This window comes from Dipodomys ordii, unplaced genomic scaffold (assembly GCF_000151885.1).
Source record: "Dipodomys ordii isolate 6190 unplaced genomic scaffold, Dord_2.0 Scaffold1, whole genome shotgun sequence".
Classification (NCBI taxonomy): domain Eukaryota; kingdom Metazoa; phylum Chordata; class Mammalia; order Rodentia; family Heteromyidae; genus Dipodomys; species Dipodomys ordii.
Genome location: NW_012267217.1, coordinates 43,187,999 through 43,211,032, shown reverse-complemented (window position 1 = coordinate 43,211,032; position 23,034 = coordinate 43,187,999). Strand labels below are relative to the sequence as shown.

At 41.3% G+C, this 23,034-nt stretch overlaps 1 protein-coding gene across 2 annotated transcripts in view; it reads left to right on the top strand.

Moving 5' to 3' along the window:
• Klf7 (Kruppel-like factor 7 (ubiquitous)) overlaps positions 1 to 14,814 on the top strand; it is an 88,004-nt gene extending 73,190 nt beyond the window's left edge. Inside the window, exons 3-4 of one of the 2 annotated variants that reach the window (XM_013028238.1) lie at positions 5,251 to 5,374; positions 12,952 to 14,814. In XM_013028238.1, the coding sequence (XP_012883692.1) occupies positions 5,251 to 5,374; positions 12,952 to 12,989 (162 nt within the window). In that variant the 3' untranslated portion in view covers positions 12,990 to 14,814. The remainder of the gene's footprint in view (positions 1 to 5,250; positions 5,375 to 12,951) is intronic. The other variant, XM_013028151.1, reaches the window with a different exon arrangement.
• Positions 14,815 to 23,034: the final 8,220 nt, after the last annotated feature.

The window sequence follows — 23,034 nt, the reverse complement described above, 5'->3', positions numbered from 1 at the left end:
AGTGATACAAGATAGCAAAAGCCTTGCAGGCAGAGGAGTTGGCAAGTGCTAAGGCCCTAAGGTGGGGGCAGGTGAAGGAGATAGGCAGTATGGTGGCTCCAGGAAAGGAGGGAGGTTGGAGCTGAGTAATCAGGATCCAGGCCCGCAGATTGCTGCATTGTGTGGTACCCTGTCAGTTTGTGACTTGTATCCTGAGAGTGATAGGAAATCATTGTAGCACTTCCATTTTTATTCCATCTTAATCTTCCTTGGGGGTGCTGGGAATGTTTTTGGTAGTCTAGTATAGCACCTTCAGGTATCTTTTACACAGTAGTGTTTTTAAATGCACAAAACCCAAGGGAATGTCAAAGAAACCTGCTATATTGATATATAATGTAGCAAAGTTCCCTGAAAGGGAGACACATGTTATGATTTCCATTCTCAAAGGATTCTCTGCCTGCTGTGGGGTGAATAGATTGTGGGCAAAGAATGGAGATGCCAGGACAGCCAAGGTGGTGTTATGAGCAAAGTTGTTTCTATTTATCTTCTAGGGCACTGGCCTCAGAAGCACAATTGTCTAACTGTTTTTAGTGAGAAGAAAAGTGAATACCCCTTCTATTTCTATTTAGACTCTTTTTGAATGAAAGAAGAAAAACATATCATTCCCATTTATATTTATATTTAATTTGCCCTCATTCTTTTTAACTGCTCTATTGAATGTAGGTTTCACAATATCCTCATATGCTAGGACTTTAATCAAATTGTATAACTCATGAATATGTACATACATTGGAGGCACCTGCTCAGAATGTATTTATGCCATGGTTATTTGATCAATGGAATCTGAGGATCATGATTTCAGGAGAATGATACTGTAAGAATCTGAAGAAAAAGCCACCCTGGTTTAGACCACACTCCATTTTAGATCCATTTTGTGGGAGCGCTGAATTACTGCCATGAGTCAACCTCGCTAAGTGTCAGCTGTTTCTCAAGCACCCCTACCTCTCTTTAAGACCCCTCATCTGGCTGTCAATCTATTTACACCCAATTAGAATTAGTGTCACCTCTAAGGTAGCATGTTTCCCCAGGGAAACAAGTTTTCTAAAGTTAGTATTGCCAGGTAGGAAAAGTGGTTCTTGGTATTTCCCCTAAAATGCAGAGGGTCTGAAGAGAGTCCCCTCTAGTAGTGCAAGCCAGGCACAGTATTGTGTGGTCTTGTCCACCCTCATTTGATGCACCCTCGGTTACTCCAGACTCCAGATCCAGCCAGATTCCAAGTCTGATGTTAATACCTCCTGTATGCCTGCGTCAAATAGAGCTGTACTGGACATTTCACTTGATGGTAGGGAGTGGAATGGTGAGGTCATCCTGGGTGTGCCAGCGCACAGGGATGTGAAGTTTTCCTTAAATACACAAGATGAGTGAAGAGAGCATGAAGAAAGTAGAATGGGGTGAGGAACTGATTTTGAGAAAATACACTCCAGTTCCAGCCCAGCTCCCTCTCTAGCTCTCCCCCTCCCCCGCCTCTCTTTCTCACCCCTCTCTCTTTTTCACATTCACAAAATATGCACACACATGTATACTCATACACACACAGAAACAGAAGGAAGATGTTCCTTCCTTTTCTCTATTTTTAAATTTTATTTTATTGTAAAGATGCCGTACAGAGGGGCTACAGTTACATGAGTAAGGTAATGAGTACATTTCTTGTTGAACATCATGACCAAAAAAAAATACTTCATTTTTTTATCCATAAAATAATTCTTTTATAAAGAGAGTTACCCAAACTTCTTAGGAAGTGAGTAGAACCACGTTCAGGGAGGCTGTTAGGATGAAAATCTAGTCACCTGTTGGTAGAAATGAATCATCCCCTTGATACTGGAGTCTAGCATTAAGCCATCTTGGACATGTTGAAAATACTAACAAGAAGAATTCCACATCCCTGCCTGCTGGGTAGAAATTGGCTTGGGAATTGAGTGCAGACCTGGACATTTGACAGCATAGTATTAGGCCCTCTTCCTAGGCTTTCAGTCTGAGGGCATGTTCCCGATTCTGTGGTTCCCACCCCCCTCCCTGACTCCTTTTTGCTTGCTTGATTATTGTAAATTTCTTATTAGTGTGCATTTGTTGAAATGGTATCATGAAGATAAACTGATTAGAGGGAAAGATAGTTTGATGAGTCACTATAACTTGGCTAAAATACCAGGGCAAAAAGGGACCTGACCTCTGGGTATCACATGATTATGTGCCTGAAGGATAAGATTCTGGGCCACATCCAGCTACCTATGGTTTCTCTCTAGCCATTGACAATGGGGACAGTCACTAGACGGGCATGAAAATCATTTCTGGGTAGGATAGTTGGGGTGGGTCAGGGGTTAATTAAGTATCCCCACATTCTGGGAAGTGATATTATGTGTCAAAAGCACCTAGCTAAAAAAATACAACAAAAGAAAAGCAAATAGTTTGAAATGAAGAAAAAAAGAAAATGCTCAGAGACCGCCACTTTGATCTCCTTCCTGCGCCCTTCCCAGTGGGGCTGCCCTTGATGGAAGGATGCCTGGGCTAATTGCTACAGAACATCATGGGAGTTCCTAAATGCTTTGTTGCATTTAGTGTATAGTTTGTTCTAAGGGGCCAGAGAAGTCCAGTCTTACATGCTCTGAAGGTGTGTTTAGGAGTGGAGGACTTTCAGATTTCTGAAAACGTACCTCTCTACTTATTTACCTACTCATTGTTTCAGTTTTCCATTTGGAAGAACAGAGGAGCCCTGGAAGGTGATCAGTGGCATTAAATAAGGATGGCAGCAATGTCTCTAGGGTCTTTTACTTCCTTCAAGTATCCCATTCATTCTGAATAGACGTGAAATCAGATTTTCAGATTTTATTTTCTATCAGTTTATCAAGGAAATATTTAAAGTTTTAAAAGCTTCCGTGTTTCTAAATATTTAAGCTGACCACAGTAACTCTGGCCTTGGAGTCTCAGATCTATGGAAGTTTCCATTGACAGCTAATGACACAGGTCTCTTGAGCAGCCCCTGAAGATGATGAGGATGTGAGAAGCAGATTGGGATTCTTTGAATATCTGTTGGGTGCCAGGCACAAGAAACATGTCTTATACATGACAACTTATTTCAAAATCATAATAAATATGATTTTATTAATAAGCCTGTTCCCATTTAACAGATGAAGATACTGAGTTCTTGGATCTGTAATGAATTTTCAGCAAGGTCCCAACTGTGATTCCCAAGTTTGTGGAACACCTTCACTTAGCAACTTTCCTTTAACAGGTTTTGGTTTGAAGGAACCAAAAGGTGAACTTTTAACATTTCTCAGTGTTACATTTTTTCCCCTGCCTTCCAAAAATGAATGGATTTCCTCCTGGGTTTCTAGCCCTCCCTCGTGTCCTCTTGGTTCCCTTTAAAAGAAATTCCTGTGTGTCTCATTCCTCTTCTTTATCGGCCTTATAGAGCCGAGGCTCACTGGGGCACCGATTTAATGAAATAAAAATTTCAAGCATGTTTGGTTTGATTCTAGGCGATACAAATAGAGGATTGTGAGTGCTTTGTAGTCAAGTTTAAAGGGAAGGGAAAGGTGGAAAGAAAAAGTAGGTCAAGTTCGGTAACAGTGATGTCTTCTTAAGGGCTGCATAGTGAAGATTTAGCTATTGAAAAATGGAAAAATAATGGCACAGCCATAGTACTTTGGCACCTCTGTATTGTGAAATTTTGAGTTCTCCCCTTTATATTTGCCAGTGGTATGAATCAACTGTGGCATGAATCCACTGTTGTACTCAATAATATAATTTACATGCATATTGATTTGTCCCTCCCAAACATTTTGAGGTACATACAGTTGCTCTCTCTGAGAAAACAAGCAGAGAAGTTCATTGACTTGCCCACGGTTAGCCAGCCTTCCCCATAGTTAGACATTATTGCCTAAAAGTGGAAGCTGGGCCTAGGAAGATTAGTTGTAGACCTCTTGACCATTGTTCTGGCCTACTTTTAAGTTGCAGGGTCTTAATTTCATGACTTCCTGGAGTTTTACAGATTCTTTTTCTTAATTAGAACCAGCTCACAATGCAACTGGAAGGGTAAATATTTATCATGTTTGGTGTTAGAGTTGAAGTCTTTGTTCTGTTTTGTTTAAAAAGAAAATCTAAGCTGGGCAATGATAGCTTACACTTGTAATCCCAGCTACGCAGGAGGCTAGATCTAAGGATCGTGATTAAAAACCATATCTGACAGTAAAGTCTGTGACACTCTTCAATTAACCACCAAAAAGCTGGAGGAGTAGGTGAGCTCAACTGGTAGAGCACCATGTTGAGTAAAAAAAAAAAACTAAGCGACAGCACAGCACCCAGACCCTGAGTTCAAGCCTTAGTACATACACACACACACACACACACACACACACAGAGTCTAAGGCAATGCCATGAATTTTCTGCACATTCTCTTACATAGACCTCATATTCCTCCGTTTGTATTTACCTTATGAAAAGGTCACTTTAGTACAGTACTCAAATTTCATGTCTCTCAGCAGCTTCCCAGTGGCTGAAAGCTGCTCTACAAATCGACTTCTAAAACATTTTGTTATAGATGGTAGTGTTCCCTAATAGGAAGTGCTTTAGTCAATAAGTTATAGGCTTCCTAACTAGGACTTTTGTGAAGTTTTTCTTTTTCCATACATTCCAGGAATCTACAAGCGATTTTTATTTTACTCTCAAACTGTAGTCTTGCCTGCCCATCCACTCTGATTTACTGGAAGGAATAGTGATTCTGAGCTATTTCTCTTATCAGTCAGCTACCTGGCTAAAGCCTGTGGTAGAAGGGGAGGAGAGAGTAGAGACTAAAAAGCCTGAAATGGTAAATTACTGTAGGTTCTGGAGAAAAATAGAATTAGAAGCATTTGTGGTTCAGATGAAAATAGCACATTTCCTTTCTGCTTGGGCTGTGGGGGGTCAAATCACTCAGGGGAATAGAAAATAAATAAAAATTGATCCCTCGCCAGTCGAAGGAAATGCTCTGACTCTGGGAACTGAAATGACAGCTCCACATTTGAAGATCTTGTGAAACAACATTTGAAGGTTAAAACAAAACAACATAGACATACTACAAACAAAGAAGTGTCATACCCTGTTAGGAAATCTAGTCTTTCCAGAATTCTTGAAGCAGACCCTTTTTTTTTTTCAAGGCTGACCACCAGGCAGCAGAAACCTAATCCGGAGTGAGCTGTTTGTTTGTTGCTGACCTTGGCTCTTCCATCTCTCCTGCAGGTGAGAAGCCTTACAAGTGCTCCTGGGAAGGCTGTGAGTGGCGTTTTGCACGGAGTGATGAGCTCACGAGGCACTACAGGAAACACACAGGTGCAAAGCCCTTTAAATGCAACCACTGCGACAGGTAAGGGGACTTAGAAACCCCGGGTGCTGAAGGGGAGAGATGGGAAAGTTGGGTTGGAAGATGGCCTGCTCTGCGCATGTGCTCATGGATTTGTCACAAGCCCATCTCACAGATACTTGGTCCTGGGAATGCCTTTTTCTCTTTCCACTAGGGAGACCAGTGACAAAATGTGCCTTCTTGCCATGTAGTTGAGGTATGAATTCAGTTTTACAAGCATTTACTGAGAAGTTTCCTTGAATTTGTCACTAGGTATCAACAAGACGTTGTTCCTACCCTTGGAGAGATGCTACAGTAAATAATTGTAGCTTAATAGGAAAAGTAATCGAGTAGATAATGTTCACCTGTAACTGCTCTCAATACTGCTTTCTCTGAACCTTCATGATATGAAAAGTATAAAGTTTACTTAAAGGAAGCAAGGTTAGTCTAGCAAACTTTGCTCTGAAGCATTATCATAAATGAATTTGCTAATGAAACTTTCTTTGGAGGCCTTAGAACATTTTTTCCTCCATGCACGTAGACAAAGGGGTCCAAAAGATGCCAACACTTGGAGAACAAACCTATGTTGTGATTCAATTTCAAACTTTCAGCATTTGATACGGAAGGAGGATCAGGTAGCAACAGATACTACCCAAGTAATTGAATCTGACAGCCCTGGCATTATCAACCAATAAACCCCAAAATGGAGACTCTGCAGGCCAAGGTGAAGGCAGGATTAGGTTTAGACATAATCAAATAATGGGCTTGCATCTGAGCGTGTTATCCTTCTAATCCTATTTCTGTGTTTAAAAGGAAGCTTAAGAAAATTAACCATCTTTTTAATGCAATACTAAAGGTCTCCGTTATGATGAGAAAAATGCTTCTAATACGATAAAAGCCTCTGACAGCCTCAGGGTTCCCCCGGTATGGGCAGCAGCTTTCAGGATGGCAGGAGGGAGTGAGCAGGATGTCCACAGGGGCCTGGCTGTCCTTGGAAGGAAATGTGATCACTTGTGCATCCTGCCCACCCCCCAGTCCCCATGCCCGTGGCCTCCCGCTGGCCAGTCCTTCCTCTGTAGTTCCCTTGTTTGGAAAGCAGGCCAGGGATGGCCCAATCTCATGGTTGGCCAAGTTGGCTCCACGCTGCTTTAAGATGCTTATAAAGAAGCAATTATGTTTTTCCTCCTTTTTTTCTTCTTCCTGAAGAAGCTATTTTCCTCTTATCTTCATCCTCTAAGAACTAAATAAGGACTCCGTGCCTCCTGGAGCCCAAAGATAACCTCCCACCCAGGGCTGGGGAAGTACACTCCATGCTGCTATTGTCTCCCCACTGCCTTGGAACTCAGTTCTGCTACCCAGCAGAACAACTGTTGTTTTAGTTTCTATCCGGATCCCTAGAAAGCCTCCTGATTATACAGGACTCCGCAGCTTGTCTTTTGTAGAAAGTGCCGCCTTATTTGACATCCGCCTTTGACTCCCATCTCAAGTGTCCCTGGTACACTCTTCACTTGCTCTGGCTAATTAAGAAACCTATGGGTCATGACTCTTCTCACTGTGAGCAAGGGCATTCAGTTGCCTCCATGAGATGAAGGTACATTGTTTGTGAGCTGTCGTGGCATGAGGCACGATGATGTCATGACATGATGTCGCAGCAATAGACATGCACACAAGCTGTCCATCTCTGAAGGATGGTGTGGCTACACTGGGGGGAAAATGTGAGCATTTTTCCTTGGAGGTGGATAGCATGTGTTTAGGAGGAAATTGCCAGACTTAGTATTCCTCTCTTCAGATCCACTGGTTGAGGAATATACAACTGCCCAGCTTTTCATCTATGAGCCTTCAGTCTTCCCACAGATGTGACTTACGTGGAGAAATACCCAAGCCCACTAGATAATATAGTGAAGGAGATACCAGTGATGGGTAATTTGGTTAGTGTTCTGTTTTGTGTTCTTTATCAAAATATACTATGATTTCTGGGGCTAGAATTTGCTGTTCAAATGTTGCCAATTCTGGGACATGGTGGGAAAAAGGGGGAGAAGGGGTCAACCAGAGTCCTGAGGCATATTCCAGTAGTACCTTTTTGGTGATGTCAGAAATGAGAGTTAGACTGTCATCAGTGTCTCATAACAGGCAGAATTGTGCATTTCAACTGCAGTGAATGCGCTAAGAATAGACTGGTCTGAGAGCTGTTTTGGGGAATTGGAGTGGCCCCAAAGTAGAAGAAAGGAAGACCTGGATTGAACGAGGTGCTGGCATTCCTTAGGAGACTTTCACCTTTGCAAACAGAGGGCATCACAGCAGTACCCTGCACGTAGATGCACTACTGCTTGCCTCTTAGAGTTTGAGCAACTCGTCTACCTTATTTAGAAGCTAAATGAGATATGATCTCCCTGTCCTTAAGTATATGCCAGGTCTAATTTAGGCTTTTATTTTGTCCATAGGGTAGTTTGGTATTTATTTATTTATATAAGTAGTGTTTCACCTTGTTAAACATTACATACACACATTTTTAAAACATTTTTTTATTGTGCAAATACTGTACAAAGGGGTTACAATTACATGGGCTCTAAGATAATGAGTACATTTCTTATCAAGCATTGTAGCGCCCTCCTTTGTTTCCCCTTCCCATCCCATCCGCCCCCCACCCCCCACCCATCTCTCCTCCTCCCCCCCCCCCACCAAAGTTGTAAAGTTCGTTTTCGACATAACGACTTATACGTCTCGTTGTTGCAATGGGTCCACCTGTATCCCTATTTAAACGATTTGTTTTTTCCCTTCCTCTGCACAAATTATAACAACATCAAATATAGTGAAAGCAGGGGTTATACCATGGGGGAGGAACATACAAAGAAACAAAGAAATAATCTTATAAATGCATACACACATTTTTTAAATGCACTTCTACAGTCGGCTCACATTCCCCATGGCTGTCACTGATTGGAACTGCATAGCCATCACTGTTCATTTGCGATGGTCATGAGATGACTATTTTTCTACTTTCTCCACCATTCCCTATTGCCTCCTCAACCTGGTAGTAAACATACATTGCCAGGTATTAACCTAATTTCTTTGTTGTTTGTCCTACCAGAAAGAACAGTATTTCTTTGTATACATGTTCCATCAAAACTGGAAAGAGATAACCTGATACTGTTATATGTTTGTTGTAAGTTGACTTATTACACTTAGAAGCTTTATCTGCCCAGCCCCTGAAAAAACTGGGCTATGTCCCTTCAGGTTTGGGGTATAGTGAGAGGACTATATCATTTCTTTACCATCAGATTGAACTATGCAGCTCACTGAGTGATCACTTATCAGAGGGTTGAGTCATTTCAAACTCATAGAATGTGAGGTGGCTGATGGGGGTGCATAGAGCTCTGCTTCCGTTAGACACAATGTGCAGAATACCTTCTTCTAACTCAGCACAGTAAAGGGACTGCCACTCGGGTAATGCGTCCAAAATCTCAAGAGTTTGGGAGGAGGGAGGCCAGTTGGATTTTCATGACAGTGCATTTACATGTAATAAGAACTACTTGCCAGAATCTTAGCCCTTTAGCCCTAGAGGATTGCTGCTAGCTTACTCTCCATGTGACTTTCAGTGTGCCTTATTCATGAGCAAGAGAAATGACTGTGAGCTTTGACTGGTCCTCTGGAATGCACACATTTCAGTCATTAAGGACCTTCTAAGGACCTTCTTGCTTAAGGTCATCTGGCTGCTACACAATTATAAACACCCCCTGGGGTTGTATTACCCTTAAAATAATTCGATTCTGCATTTCTAGATGTAGAGTTTATCTACTACCTTTTATGGTTCCTATGTGGAACTCACTAAGTATAAATTAATAAATAGAAATTAATCATGACTAAGGATATCACTGGTGTGAAGTGAAATTAAAATCTCAACACTGAGGAACCTTGTCTAATCCTGAACCTCATATATTTTCTAAAATTTGAACAAATGATGATTCTAATTTGATTCAGTAGACGTACAATTATATTTTGCACTGTTTTAAAGATTTGAGATTTTTTTTCCTGAAAAATTTATTGAAGGGAAACAGAAGCTTGAATGTATATTGCTAGATACTCAACAGTTGGTAAAGGCAGAGTAAAAGTTGAACACATAAATGACTGAATGGATCTTTTACATAAAATTCTCTATCAAGAGTGTTACTTTATTTCCTGAACGTTCTAACGGTGTAGAAAAGAAAGCAAAGGAATTCCACTCAATGCCAGGGCTCTCTTCTCACTAGCTCAAATTCCTTTTTCCATTGGACAGGCAAGGTTTCTGCCTTGTTCTATCCACAATCCTGCCTGACCACTGACCCTCTAATATTCCAGTTACCACTGTAACCAGTGCCCCCAAATTAGCATCATATTCATGTACTTCACAAATGTGTCGTCTTGCCTTTTCATAGGCTTCAAAGTCTAACATGCCTCCAGTGTTCTCCCCAGGTTAAAGTCAAGGTCTCAGTAGGCTGGCTTCTTTTCTGGAGGGTATAAAGGAAGAGTCTTTTCCTTGGCTTGTCCAACTTGGAGCAGCTGCCCACATTCACTGCTCATCACCCACTCCTCCATCATCACAGCTGCTCAGTACTTTTCCAGCCCCCATCTGTATGGTGTTCTTTCAATTCCCATGTCCATTTTTAAGGACCTTCTGATGATGGTGGGCCTACCCAGATAATCCAAGATAACCTCCCTTCAGCTGATTAGTAAATCAGTTCCATCCACAACCTCTCCTTTGCACAGCTAAATATAGGCACAGGGTTGGGGGCTTATGGGTGGATATTTGGTGTAGAGGGCACCTTATTCTACCTACCACAACCTCCTTTAATGTATAAACTCAGCTCTGTAAGCCACAGATTAACAGACAACTATGGCTGAGAACAGGAGTTCTACAGTCAGGCTACCTAGGTTGAAATGGTTTAGCTATGTTTTGATGAACATCTTATCTAGTACTGGGAGATAAGAATGTTATCTTTGTTGTTGTTGTTGTTTTGTGAGTGAGACTATTTTAAAAAAGAAATAAGAGCCAGGTGCCAGTGGCTCATGCCTGTAATCCTAGCTTCTCACGAGGCTAAGATATTGCAGTTCAACCCTTATCTCCAATTAACCAACAAAAACCTGGAAGTGGAGCTATGGCTCATTTGGCAGGGCACCTGCTTTGAGTAAACCTTGAGTTCAAGCCCTAGTACCATAAACAACCCCTCCCCCATATACACACAAAAAACAAAACAAAGAAATACCTACAAAGATAACTTCCCAATCTGGATCTGAATTTTCTTCTCTAGATAGTTGGGATTAAAAGGGAAGGAAAGCCAGGTGCTGGTGCTCAGGCCTGTAATCCTAGCTACTCAGGACACTGAGACCTGAGGATCACGATTTGAAGCCAGCCCAGGCAGAAAAGTCTGTGAGACTCTTATCTTCAATAAACTACTAAGAAAAAGCCGGAAGTGGTGCTGTGGTTCAAATGATAGACTGATAGCTTTGAGCATAAAGTGGCTCAGGGACTATACCCAGACCCTGAGTTCAGGCCCCAGGACCAGCAAAAGTAAATAAATTATACAAATAAATAAATAAATGGGAAAGAAAGAGAAGAAAGGATGGAAGAAGGAGGAGGATTCGAGAACAGACAGCAGACAACACTCGGCCATACAAGTTAAATGCTAAATTTCCTGCCGGCTTTATAACCTTTTCTGTGTACCAAAGAAACTTGGCACTGTTTTATACTAAATCAAATTCCTTTAGAACTGACTCTTAAGATTTAATCCATCTAGCTTGCTCATAACATATTTGGGCCTAAAATAAGTGGGTATAATTGGGATTGTTACTGTTGTTGAATGTGTGATTGGGTTGGGTTGTTTTTTGCTGTAATTTCCCCATCTTAATATGTTTTGTTTTGTTTTTCATTGTACTTCTTTCCTGTTTAGCTTCATTTCCTTAGGATTCTATCCTGCACATGTACCTATTTAAGGAATGGACACAAACAGAGTGTGTGGAGAGTGTTGGGGTCAGAGGGCAGGGTGGATTTGTTTGTTTTAAGAATGAATACATACAGGAAAATCCTGCCCTGAACAGGAAACTCCACTAACCTAAGCGGGGCAGCCTGTGAACATGCTAGCCAGAGTATTAGATGGTGGGATGTCTCAGGTCCAGGGGAGCCTGGGAACATTCTCATAGGTCAGGAAGTGGCCAGTTTTCAGGAGAGGGATGGAGAGAGACAACACACAGCCAGAGCCAAGCGTGACTGTTGTTGTACGTGCTCATTTCCTGGGATTCCAGCCAGAACCTTAGCTCGTCAGCTGTTGGGACATGGAAACACCCACACTATTAGTTGTAAGGTGCAGAATCCTGACTCGGGCTGGTGTTAACATCACAGAGAGTTTATTAGCTCAGGTAACTAGCAAGAAGAGAAAATTTGATTTACCTCTAGGCTCAGCTGGCTTCAGGTTCCCAGATGTTGTCATCAGGACTCTTTCTTGCTCTTTCTGTGCTCTGATTCCCTTTTGCCTGTTGGCTTTCTCTCCAGGAGGCTCCTTCCCATAGTGGCAATATGGATACCATTAGCTCCAGGCTTATACCTTGGTAGTTGCGCAGTCTCAGTGGAAAACAAAGAACATTTCTCTTTCAGCAGTTCCATCAGTTGGGCCTCCTCCATTGCCCTTTATAGGTCATTTGACTGTGTCTTAGCATGTCACTATGGCCACAGAAGGCCATCTTTGATACTACTGAGAACCTAGAACGATTGCCACCCAATAGTGTCTGGTCACAGATGAAAAAGGCAGGAAGACAACCACTGTTCTCCTGCTGAGGAAATCATTCCGTTAACAACATTAGGTACCAAGTCATGGTTTAGTCCAAAAGAATCGACTCAGAGATTTGCTCTAGCTAGCTTCTAGCCCCTCCCTGGCTATGCAGCCATAGCTCAGATCCTTACACACACACACACACACACACACACACGATGAAAATACACACTGTGGAGGGTAATATTAGACCGAACACCCTTCTCCAAGCACAGTGCCTTCTTTTTCTTGACTTGAATGTGGAGCACATGCACGGGCCTGCAGACTTCACAAGAAGCTCTCTCATTGTAAAGCTCAGGTCTGAAATTTGGGTGGTGCAACATCACTGTTCCACGAGCTGATGAAATAGGCTGATGGTCTTTCCCCTTTTTGTATTTGCAGTATGTGAACATGACACTTGTGTTTAAAGCCTTTTCACATTTGTTTCTTCTTCGTTTCATACAATTGCAACCATAACAGCTAGCCTCTTCCCATTCATGAGGCAGTATTCTGAGTGCTTCGCAGAGATCACCTTATTTAATCCTCACAGCCAACCTATGAACAGTACTACAACTATCTCTGTTTGACTGATGAGGAATTAAGGGACAAAGTGGTGAATGAGCCACACAACTCTTGAAAGTGCTGGGATCTGAATTCAAGCAGTCTGACCCCTTAGCCGACTTCCCCAGCAGCTCATTTCTCAATTCACACAAACTGTCTCTCTGTTAAGGTTGATCATTTGTCTCTCCATGAGGTTAATAGAACTAGTAGTGTTCTTTCCCTGGACTGCTCTGATATTCTGTTGTTGTTTATATGTTCTAGGTGTTTTTCCAGGTCTGACCATCTTGCCCTCCATATGAAGCGACATATCTAAAAACAACAACAACAAAACAAACCCTAAAGGCCAGAGTTGTCATGGCGTCGGCCAACGTCCGAAGGAAATGCCGTGAGGCAGAGGGCTGGACTTCAGGCGGGGGATCCATTGCCTTGCAGAAGAAAGTTCTCACTTAAAACCTCTGTGTACACACACGCGCGCACACACACAGACCCACACACCCTGTCACACACAGATGCACACACGCACCTACTGTCGTGCACTCAACTCTATTTAAACTATACACATCTATTCCTTATGCCTTGCCCTAGCCAGATGGTAGAAGGCGAAGAGGAAGGAGGCCTGGTGAACTCAGCAAGGCAGACCGGCTGCTTACTTCAGCTCTCTTGGAATTACTTCCTGCTGTTGCCAATGGAAATCAAAGCAAATGGATGTGACGTCTCCGCAGGTGGACGGCAATCTGAGGGGCTTATTTTGCTTCTCGGTGCAACTTAATAGGAGAATCCAACGTCTTACAATTGCATATGTGTAGCACTAATGTTTCTTTTTAAATAGTTGGGGGAAAAATGACCTAGAAAACCAAATTGCAGTTTGGTAGCCAAAATTAACTCTTGGTTTATTTGTCCTTTGTGTGTGAAAAGTCCTACTATTTCGTGCGTCAGACTTTCTCACAGAACTGTTGCTTGGTTTGGGTTCTTCTTGGAACCATTGAGATCTTTCGAGTCGGTACCAACGGCCTTATGGCCTTACAGGCGGCAGACTCTGGAATCCCACCTAAACACCTTTCTGGCCTGCATTTCTCTAGACTTCACTCTCAAGGGAGGAGTTTTCTTTTCTTTTCTTTTCTTTTTTTTGACTCTTGCACACCATATGCACTAGGGATTCTGGAAACTTCTAGCATGACTGCAAAGTGGCCAAGAGAATAAAAGTCTTTGATGATAAGTCACAGTATATCCCTTGAGCCTCACCTTATTGCCAGTGCTAGATTTTTTTTCTCTTTTTTAATCTCTTTTTTGTTTGTTGGGTTTCTTTGCTAATGAAAACTTGAAAAGCTTATTTGGAAGCTTCAATGTTTTATCTTTCCTCCGTGGACTAAACCTCTCCAGGACTCTGTCAGCACCTGGCTCTCGAAGCAGCCAATCAGATGGGACATCACAGTTCTCTCACCCTCCTTGAGGCCTGGTGACCTCAGCGCCTAGTGGTCAGCCACTGCGCTGTGTGTCATTGCTACCCTAGTCACACCATAGATGTCGCTAGTCTCCAAGGGCAGCTGCATATTTAATCTAACTCTGGGTTAGGACCTGTCATAAAAAGCCAAAAATAATCACTCTTTCCAGGAGTAGGGAAAACTGAGGATGCTTCCCAAGTCAAGTGGCTTCACAAAACATCACCCTATCCCCCTCTCTCATGCTCACTGAGCTCATGTTACCCACTTGTTCAGATACACAGTTCAAAATGCCATTGTGGGAATGTAGGGTTGACCATTAAGAAAAGGGCAGAGGTGTTGCTCGTGTGATATTTCTAGGGTGTGTTGGCTAGGCCCACCATGACTTGTGATCTAGAGTGCCCAGGATCAACAGAGGCCTCACATTTACTCCACAAGCTGTCTCCAAGGGGGTTATGGTCCTTACTTGCCACCCCTTTCCCCCAGACACACATATCCAATATTGATCTTGCTCTGCCCACATTCGTAGCTAGCTGGCACTGGCCTCAAACTCCAAAGACTGCCTTTAGGACCATTAAATGGCCTATGCAAGCAAGCGGGGTGGTTATTAGGACAGATTGTATATTTTGTATATTCTGGGACCATCCCTTCAAGACACGTCTAAAAATAAATAAATAAAAATGGCATTTGGTCCACACATGGTTGCTGCTCCTTCATACCAGCTGGCGCCCCTCCTGCTCTCCTTTGACTGTTTGACTCATTGACTGTTAAAATGCCACCCCATCTATATTTGGGATGCAAAACTGAAGTCTTTAAGAGGAAATCATAACATAAGAAACACAAACACTTATATGACAGCAACCTTCAAGATCCTTGGCATATGGGTTCTCAGCTTTCTACAGCCTTTGTTTTCGCTGAAATGTTGAAACTACTTGTCTGAGGGTAAAGGAACCTCCTGATCACAGACTTAGAGTTGCCAGTTGAATACTTGGGGCATTTTTGAGGTCTGGCCCTTAGAAATTTTTCTTTTTCCTTTTTTCAATTCAGACCAAAAATTTAAAAAAACAATGAAAAAAAAAACAAAAACAAAAAAATAAAAAACAGACACAACAAATCTGTCCATTTGCCGGAGGCAATTTTATATATATATATATATATATGTTAGTTGGAGGGTATTAAGGGAAAAAAATCAGTTTTATTCCAAAGATTTAAAACTAGTCATGACTTAGAAATAATTTCTGGAGCACTGCTTGCTGACAATCTTGTTCTCTTCTGCATTTGAGTGCATCTTATGGCCATTCCATCTTGGCGTACCATGGGGTTATATTTGAATTTGAATGTGTGGGGCATCCTTTCTGGATGAAGGATGTGTGAGGGACCTTGAACCTCAGCTGTATTAAACTGTAGCACCTCCAGTCAGTGCACTAGATGAAACTTTAGACACCCCAGATTCTGTTGATTCTTTTCTTTTTCCTTTTGGTAGCAGCCTCCAGCATGAATGCACGCACACACCAGTGATGGCATTGAGCCATGACTGCCACGATTTATAAATGTTCTCTCCCTGGCTGGAGCTGCTCTTGCCTCTCGAAAATGCTATTCTTAAGGGTTTATAATACTTAATTTTTGAACTGACCAATGCAAGGCTCTATTATAAAGAAAGTTTTAAAAAAAACAGCAACAAAAAAAGATAAAAAAAAATTTAAAAAAGCAAAAAAAAAACCACAAAAAACAAAACAAAAAACACAATGAAAAAGAGTAATCATTGCTGTTTGCTCCCGTTTGTCATCTGTGGTCTCATTTGAATGTGGCAGAACAAAGGCCCTATGGTCCTCATCAGTGTCTGAAATGTTTGGTAATTTCTCTCTCTTTTGTATCAGTGAGGTCCTTTGTAATCTGCTCCTGACCTTTCTCAGAGCAGGGTGCATGTATCTCAGAGCAGATACCATGATGGTGCTTGCTTGCTTCAGAGTCATTTGTTGACTGTGAGAATTGGCCTGAGAATTCGGTGGGTGCTAAGTGTATGGCTTTGAAACTATTCTTCTCTAGCCCAGGTTGGCACCTGTGAATGGTAACCAGTCCTAAGCATGGGGCAGGGTCAGTCCTAATCATTTGGAAATGAGTTTGGAATAAATTCACCATCATCTCTGAAATGGCAGAGGTGACTCTGAAGAGTTTATGGAATGAACAAATTTTCCAAGAAATGACCCCAGCGTGTATTTTGTGCCCAAGAGGACTGGTTATTCAAGGAATGCTGTAGTGGACACTGGAAACACAATATACTCCTTTCTCATTTAAATCATTACCTCCTAACATTCCAGGGGATTCCACCAAATTGGACAGGAAAAACATGGCATGGTGTTTCTTGTGGTTGTCCTCTCCAGCATACTTTTTCCAGGGTTCACAGTTGGAGGTACAGAAGAAGTGTTTCTAAGCCACTGACAGTTTTCTTTATTTCAAGGTGTGCTTCTTTCTCCTACCACATGGCTGTAAGTCAGAGATGTGGAAGCCTGACATTGCAATGCTGCTCCTAGCTACTGGCCTTCTGCCCCACTTTTGGTTTGCTGGTCCAGCTTAATGCCTGGTGGTGATGAGTATTATGTCCAGAAAAAGAGACATGACAAAGCTGCGTTTTGTGAAAAATCGGAGACCTCCCCCCAATGACCTTCATGCTGACCATTTCCTTCTCTGTGTGCGTTCCCTCAAGAAGCCCATCAAATACCCGCTTTCTCTCAATGCCATCTCTTCCTTGCCTGCACCTCTTGTGCCCTTTTACCTCTTTGATTGCCTGATTATAACAGGGTAAAAGACAGTCAACCTCTTGCATGATCAGCAGAATGGATTCTTAGGTGGTTTTGTTTTTTGGTTTTTGGTTTTTTAAAAAAATGTTCTATAAAACCAGAGAAGATTTTTAGAAGAACTTTAGTTTGGGATAAGCTTCCAGATTATCCATGTCTATTTGTATCAAAAAATATATGGAGTTTTCAGGTGGCTCATCCAGTGTGTTCAGAGCCTTTTGCCTGTAGCCTCCATCCTGCATCTGATGAGAAAGTCAAATGAAAGAGACATTGTGAGAACAAAGTCTAGTGATTGTTTTTGATAGCTCCAGATCATTTCCTCTATGAAAGCCACTTCATAAAATTTAAAATAAGAGTGGGAGGTGCTTTTGTCTTCTCTTCTGCATGAATTGTTTTTAGAAGGAGGGAAAGTCAGAGATGTAACCCATTTGGCTACAAAAATCTGACTCTTCATTTCTTCCTTAACAACAAAAATCTTAGAAGGGCCAGCATTTGGGGGCTACAATTTTGCACCCAGACCATGGACAAAATCAAAATTTATTAATTAGAACCTGGTTGAAATTTATTTGTGGAAGCTTTCCCTTGTTTTGTTTTTTTTTTTGTTTTTGTTTGCAAGTGGCAGGAGTGAAGGGGAAGTTTAGATTCAATTTCGGTAAACATGGTGATATCTCAGTTTGGAACTGGAGGCCTGGTCTTTGTGCCCATCAATGCCTTTTGATGGCATATTTTTCCTCTTTAAGGATTTTAGGACAGAGTTGAGATAGGACAACAGAAATGTGTCAGAGGAAGCAAACTGCTTGTAAATACTGTGATATCTCATGACGAATGCCTGAGGCTTCAGGGTTTTCTCTTCCTTCTAACACTCTTCAGTCTCCTCTGTTGGTTCCTCTAATAGATCCTACAAAGGGGAAAAAAAACTACAATGAACTTTCTTATGCGCATCCTTCCAATATAGTACTGTATTCTTCAGGTGTTCTGGATTTGTGTCTAAGTCCTCGGGAAACAGGTATTCCAAAAACGAGAGAGAACTCCTAGGCCATCAGTTCACAAATATCCCAAACAAGATACACTTCTCAAACAGGGCTCCCTCTCCCTGGTCACGAGGGAAGGTGGATAACGTTCTTGGTTGGGGACTGTTTATATAATTTTTTTTCAACTGTGAGCTTTGGAATCGTAAATTGTTTTGACTCCAGCTTCTGTCTACTGCCATAAAAAGGACCCACATCAGAATAATGAGGGTGGTATGTATGCGCACACCGGACATGTGCATATATTCCTAGGGTACCTTCGCAGAAGGAAAACAGGCTACTGACATTTAAGAGGAGTAGCCACCAGTGCCTAATATCTTTTGCGGGGGGATGGATGCTTACAATTGCCAGTATATCAAAACCACACACTGGGAGTTAGTTCCACGTTGAGGGGAGGGGCTATGGGTGGGGAAAGGGGACATTTTAATCCTAGGCCTTTAGACTGGAGGCAGGATAATTTCTGCAAATCCTGGTCCTGTCTGAAGGCTTTGGGGCTCATTGGCTGGTTCTCAACCTTTATATTTTAGCTTCCCAGCATGCATTTCCTATCCAATCCCAGACTTAGTTTTATTTCCTTATTTTTCACTTCTGCTTCATTCCAGGGAGGAAAAACAAAACACACCTATTACGGCCAAGATTTCCTTGCTAACACAGAGGCAAACATAAATGTTTGTTTTTGAAGCCTCCCCTTCCCACTGATCACTATCTCTCCCCATTCCAGGTGCCCTCTCCCCATCCCTGCTCTCATCACATGATTTCCTACTCACCATAACTTTGCTTTTCAATCTCTATTCTCCTCTTAATAGTTGCTTGAAGAATTTTATTTTTGCACTATACATTTTCCTTTTTTTTTTTTTTTTTTGCCAGATGTGTCTAACAAGTGTGTTTGGAAAGACCTTCTCTCAGCCCCCTCCCTCCCCCCCCTGCCTCTCCCCCGGTCACATTCTCTCAGGCCTTCTCTGGTATTTATAATATATCACAGAAGTACCCAGTCTTATAGCCCTCGGTTATGCCTTTTTTTGACATTTTATTTTTTTTAAGCTTTTTATATATATATATAAATATAAATATATTACTTTGTCAAGTTTTTTTGCTGTACAAAAGTCTTAAGATTTAAAACTATTATTTGTATTATATGATGGTGGTATGTTAATGTTACAAAATTATTAATGAAGATAAAATTTATTTTTGTTACTGGTCTGTTTCATAATTCTTTTTTAAATTGGTATATTGTAAGATATCTATGCAAAAAATGTTATGTGACGCATTTTTATTTAAGAATGTAATATGTGTAATAAACAGTAGAATGTGTTTGGCCTTGGAAAGCCTTACTGTATTTCTCCTTAGCTTATTTCATGGGGGAATGAAAATTGTACAAGAGAAACAAACGGGTCTTTATATACTTCACAAATTTTCTTTCTTGGAAAAAGGAAAAGCAAATGATATTAGGTCATTTTTCTTTGGGAGGTTTTGTGTGTGTGTGTGTGTGTGTGTGTGTGTGTACTTGTACTTTATGGTTTCAGTGAGATAGCTCAGTGCCCATAGACACTGAAGTCAATTTATCTCTGTGAGAAGAGAGAGGGAGCAAATGGTTGAAGGTTATGAAAAGCAATATTTTAGAATGAGGTAGATTGGTGGGGTGTTATTTGTTTAGGGGGCTGGGAGAGGCTTATTGAAAGCAGTTTATTTGGTGAGAGAAGGGATAGTTTGCTTTAGGATGGTCAATGTCAAATAGCCCAATGTAAAATGATGGAAAAGATTTGTAGTAGTTTGTAAAGGAGGGAAAAGGAGAAAGGGTGGAGGGAAGTGTTAATGGGATGTGATTTCATTAGGAGATAGCTGGTAACAGAGTAGAGGGGAGATGAGTAACCAGTGGCAGAGAAACTCAGGGAACTCCACAGAGCACAAAAAGCTAGATGCAAATACATGCAGCTTGCAAGACCACGAAAAGAACGGGCTAAAGGGCCAGAGGAAATTCTCAGAACTGAAAAGACTCCTTACTATTAAAATCTCCTCTTCCACCCATGGCTTCCAGGAAGGAGCAGCAAAGCAGAGCAGAGGGGAAGGTGGAGAACCCACCAAGGGTGTGCTCCCAGCATCCCTTGCTGGGCCATTTTTCCCAGGGACATGGTACTATTCAAGCTCTCTTTTCATTCTTTGGACTTACCAAAACGGATCTGATGGTGAAAAGGCTCTAACCTTGATCACAAGAATCCATCAGGGAACTTTTCAACAATTGTTCACCTTAGAAAAGGTGGGTACAGGGAGTGTCTTTGCTGTAGAAGCACTGACATGGCTTCCTGAACTGGGAGTGGGAGTGGAGGGGTTTGTGGGGAAAGCTGTTCTCAGCTTGGTAAATGGTAGATGCTGCAGGGGCCTAGGGAAATGCTTCTGAAAACTGTAAATAAAATCAGCTGCCACATCTCCTCAGCTGCAAGTGAGCCGGACACAGCAGCTGAAGCTGACCAAGAATACACATAACCTAGTGAGGAAAAACAGCACCTCAGATAGAGGTACTGCTGATCTGCCTGAGAGTCCCTGACTCTTAGTAACTCCAGTACCAGGGGAGTCATTTAATTAGCCAAAATCATTTACATAGAGCAAGGAGGAATAAGATAGCTCTGTAATATTACCTAGAACAAGGCTTGTTATTCTACTTCCCTGACTGGTAAAAGGATATCAGACAGAACATTTTAGAAGCTGACAGCCTGCACTGTGATGAAAAACCAAAAGGAAAGGGTCGTAAATACAATCTATGTGGCATAAAAGACTTGGGATGATTTACATAAGCAAATAAGCTACAAGATTGAAGCTTCCTCATTTAGAGTCATAATCTTTGGCTAAAAATAGATTGAAAGATACATTACCCACTTTATTTCCTTTTGAGCATCATCTCCTCCTCCTCTCCCTCTTCTACCTCCCCCTCCTCCTTCTCACTCTCCTCCTCCCTCTCCTTTCTCCTTTTCCTTTTCCTGCTCCTCCTTCTTCCTTTTCCTCTTCTTTTTGCAATATGATATCAATTCAGAGATGATTCTGGCCTGGAGTATTGCTTACCCAGCACTAAACGACTCTACAGTTTTTTGTGGGTAGTTCTGTTTTCTTTCTGGAGTTCACCTTATTTTGAAGTTGTTTTGTTTTATGAGTCACTTAACAGTACTTATCTCCATGTCAAATAACAGATCAAATAAGCAAAAGCTGGGAAATCCTAAAGTGAAAAAAAAAAGTAATTGCAGTTGGAATTCAACAGACAGTAGCCTGAGAGTGTAACCTGGGTGTCCCTGGGGCACAAAGCATGTGAACTTCTGACAGAGATCATCTGAGGTTCTGTGTCTACTTGGGAATACTAGGCTATTGGAAAGGAGCATCAGAAAAAGCAGAATTCAGTTGAGCTGATAAATAATTTAGTATTTCTATCCCATCTTCTACTTGTAAGTTTAGAAGAAGTGAGAGTTAAAACTTTTAACTGAAACAAGATTTTGAGGTTACCAATAGGTATGATGATGTTCTAGTTGAATCCATGTTGAACCAATTTACACTTTCTACTTTAGTATTAAATATTTTTTCTGTTTTTTTTAATCTAGCAATACTGACTTGAATTTAACCCATTTTTAAAAATTCCACTTGGTTATAATATAGCTGTATCTGCACAGTATACCTTAAAACAAGAAATAATGGTGACCAAGAAAGCTAGCAGAGGATTACACAGACTTTTTTTTTTCATTTCACATGCACTGCTGTTGAGCTGTCCATCAAGACCGCATGCACTGGATATGTATTATTCATGACTGTGACCATTTACCCTCTTAAATAGAGAAACTAGGGGCACAGAAAGACAAATACTGTACAATGTCGTTTATATAGAGAAGTCATTTAAATATTGAACTCACAGAAGCAGAGAGCAGAAAGGTGATTGCCAGGGCCTGGGTGGGAATGGTTTGGGGTGATAGTGGCCAAAGGATACAAATTTCAGTTAGGCAGGAGGAATTAGTTCAAGAGACCCTTTATATGATACATTGTCCATAGTTAATAACACTGTATTATAATTCTTGAAAATCACTAAAAGAATGGATTTAAGTGGTCTCTCCACAAAAATGGTATACTAATTAATAATTGAGCCATTCCCCCATTCATAAATATTTCAACAACATCATGTTATACAGAATATAGATCATATTTCAATTAAAGCAATTTTAAAGAACTGAGAGGATAGATAACTCAATTGAGGCCTAATGGCAAGCAACAGATCTGCCTGCATGTCCTCTATCTCCCAAGCCATCTGTGTCCTACCTTGTTCCTTTAGGGACACCATGAGGCAGCCTGATGCTCATGCATGCTTCCAACCTCACATCACAGCAGGCAACACTGACATTGTTATCTCTTTGTTCTCCCCCACCCCCATCACAGAAAGTAACTTATAAAATACATAGAATTGTCACAGGCTAGAACTGAAAGGGTTCTTGGAGTTGTTGTCCAATGTCACTTATTATTTGAGTCAACTAAGGTTAGAGAATTCCAACTTGCCCAAGGTCATACAGCATGTGCTTTACAGGACAAGGGTCAGCCCAGGGGTATTGGTATGCAGAAATGCTCTACTGCTCTTGGCTGGCAGTGTTCATTAAACTTGAGCCACTTGAATGTGACCTCCAAGAGTCTTAAGCTATCTTTGGACTACTAATTATTTTCTTAAGATTTTTTTCTTTAAATTGATATACTTTTGAACTCATGAAGACAGGTTTTAGCTTTGGCCTAAGCAAAATGATTCCCCAAACTACAGACTTGATCAGCTATTCTCCCTTTAAATATAAATGAAAATGAATAACTCAATAAACTACTCATCTTTACATTACATTACGATACTCAAGTACTCCTGGTGGTACTCGAGAGACAGTATTCTGTGCCATTCTCTAAAAATCTATGCCATACTATTTCTCTTTAGCTAATTATTTTGTCCATATGATGCTCCTTAGAGCACATTTAAAATTGAATCTAAAAGTAAGTGCATGTGAAAATTTAATAAAGACTGATTTGATGACTGGGAAGTTACTTCAGGACATAGAGATCTGTAGTCTCTGTGGCTTGTGA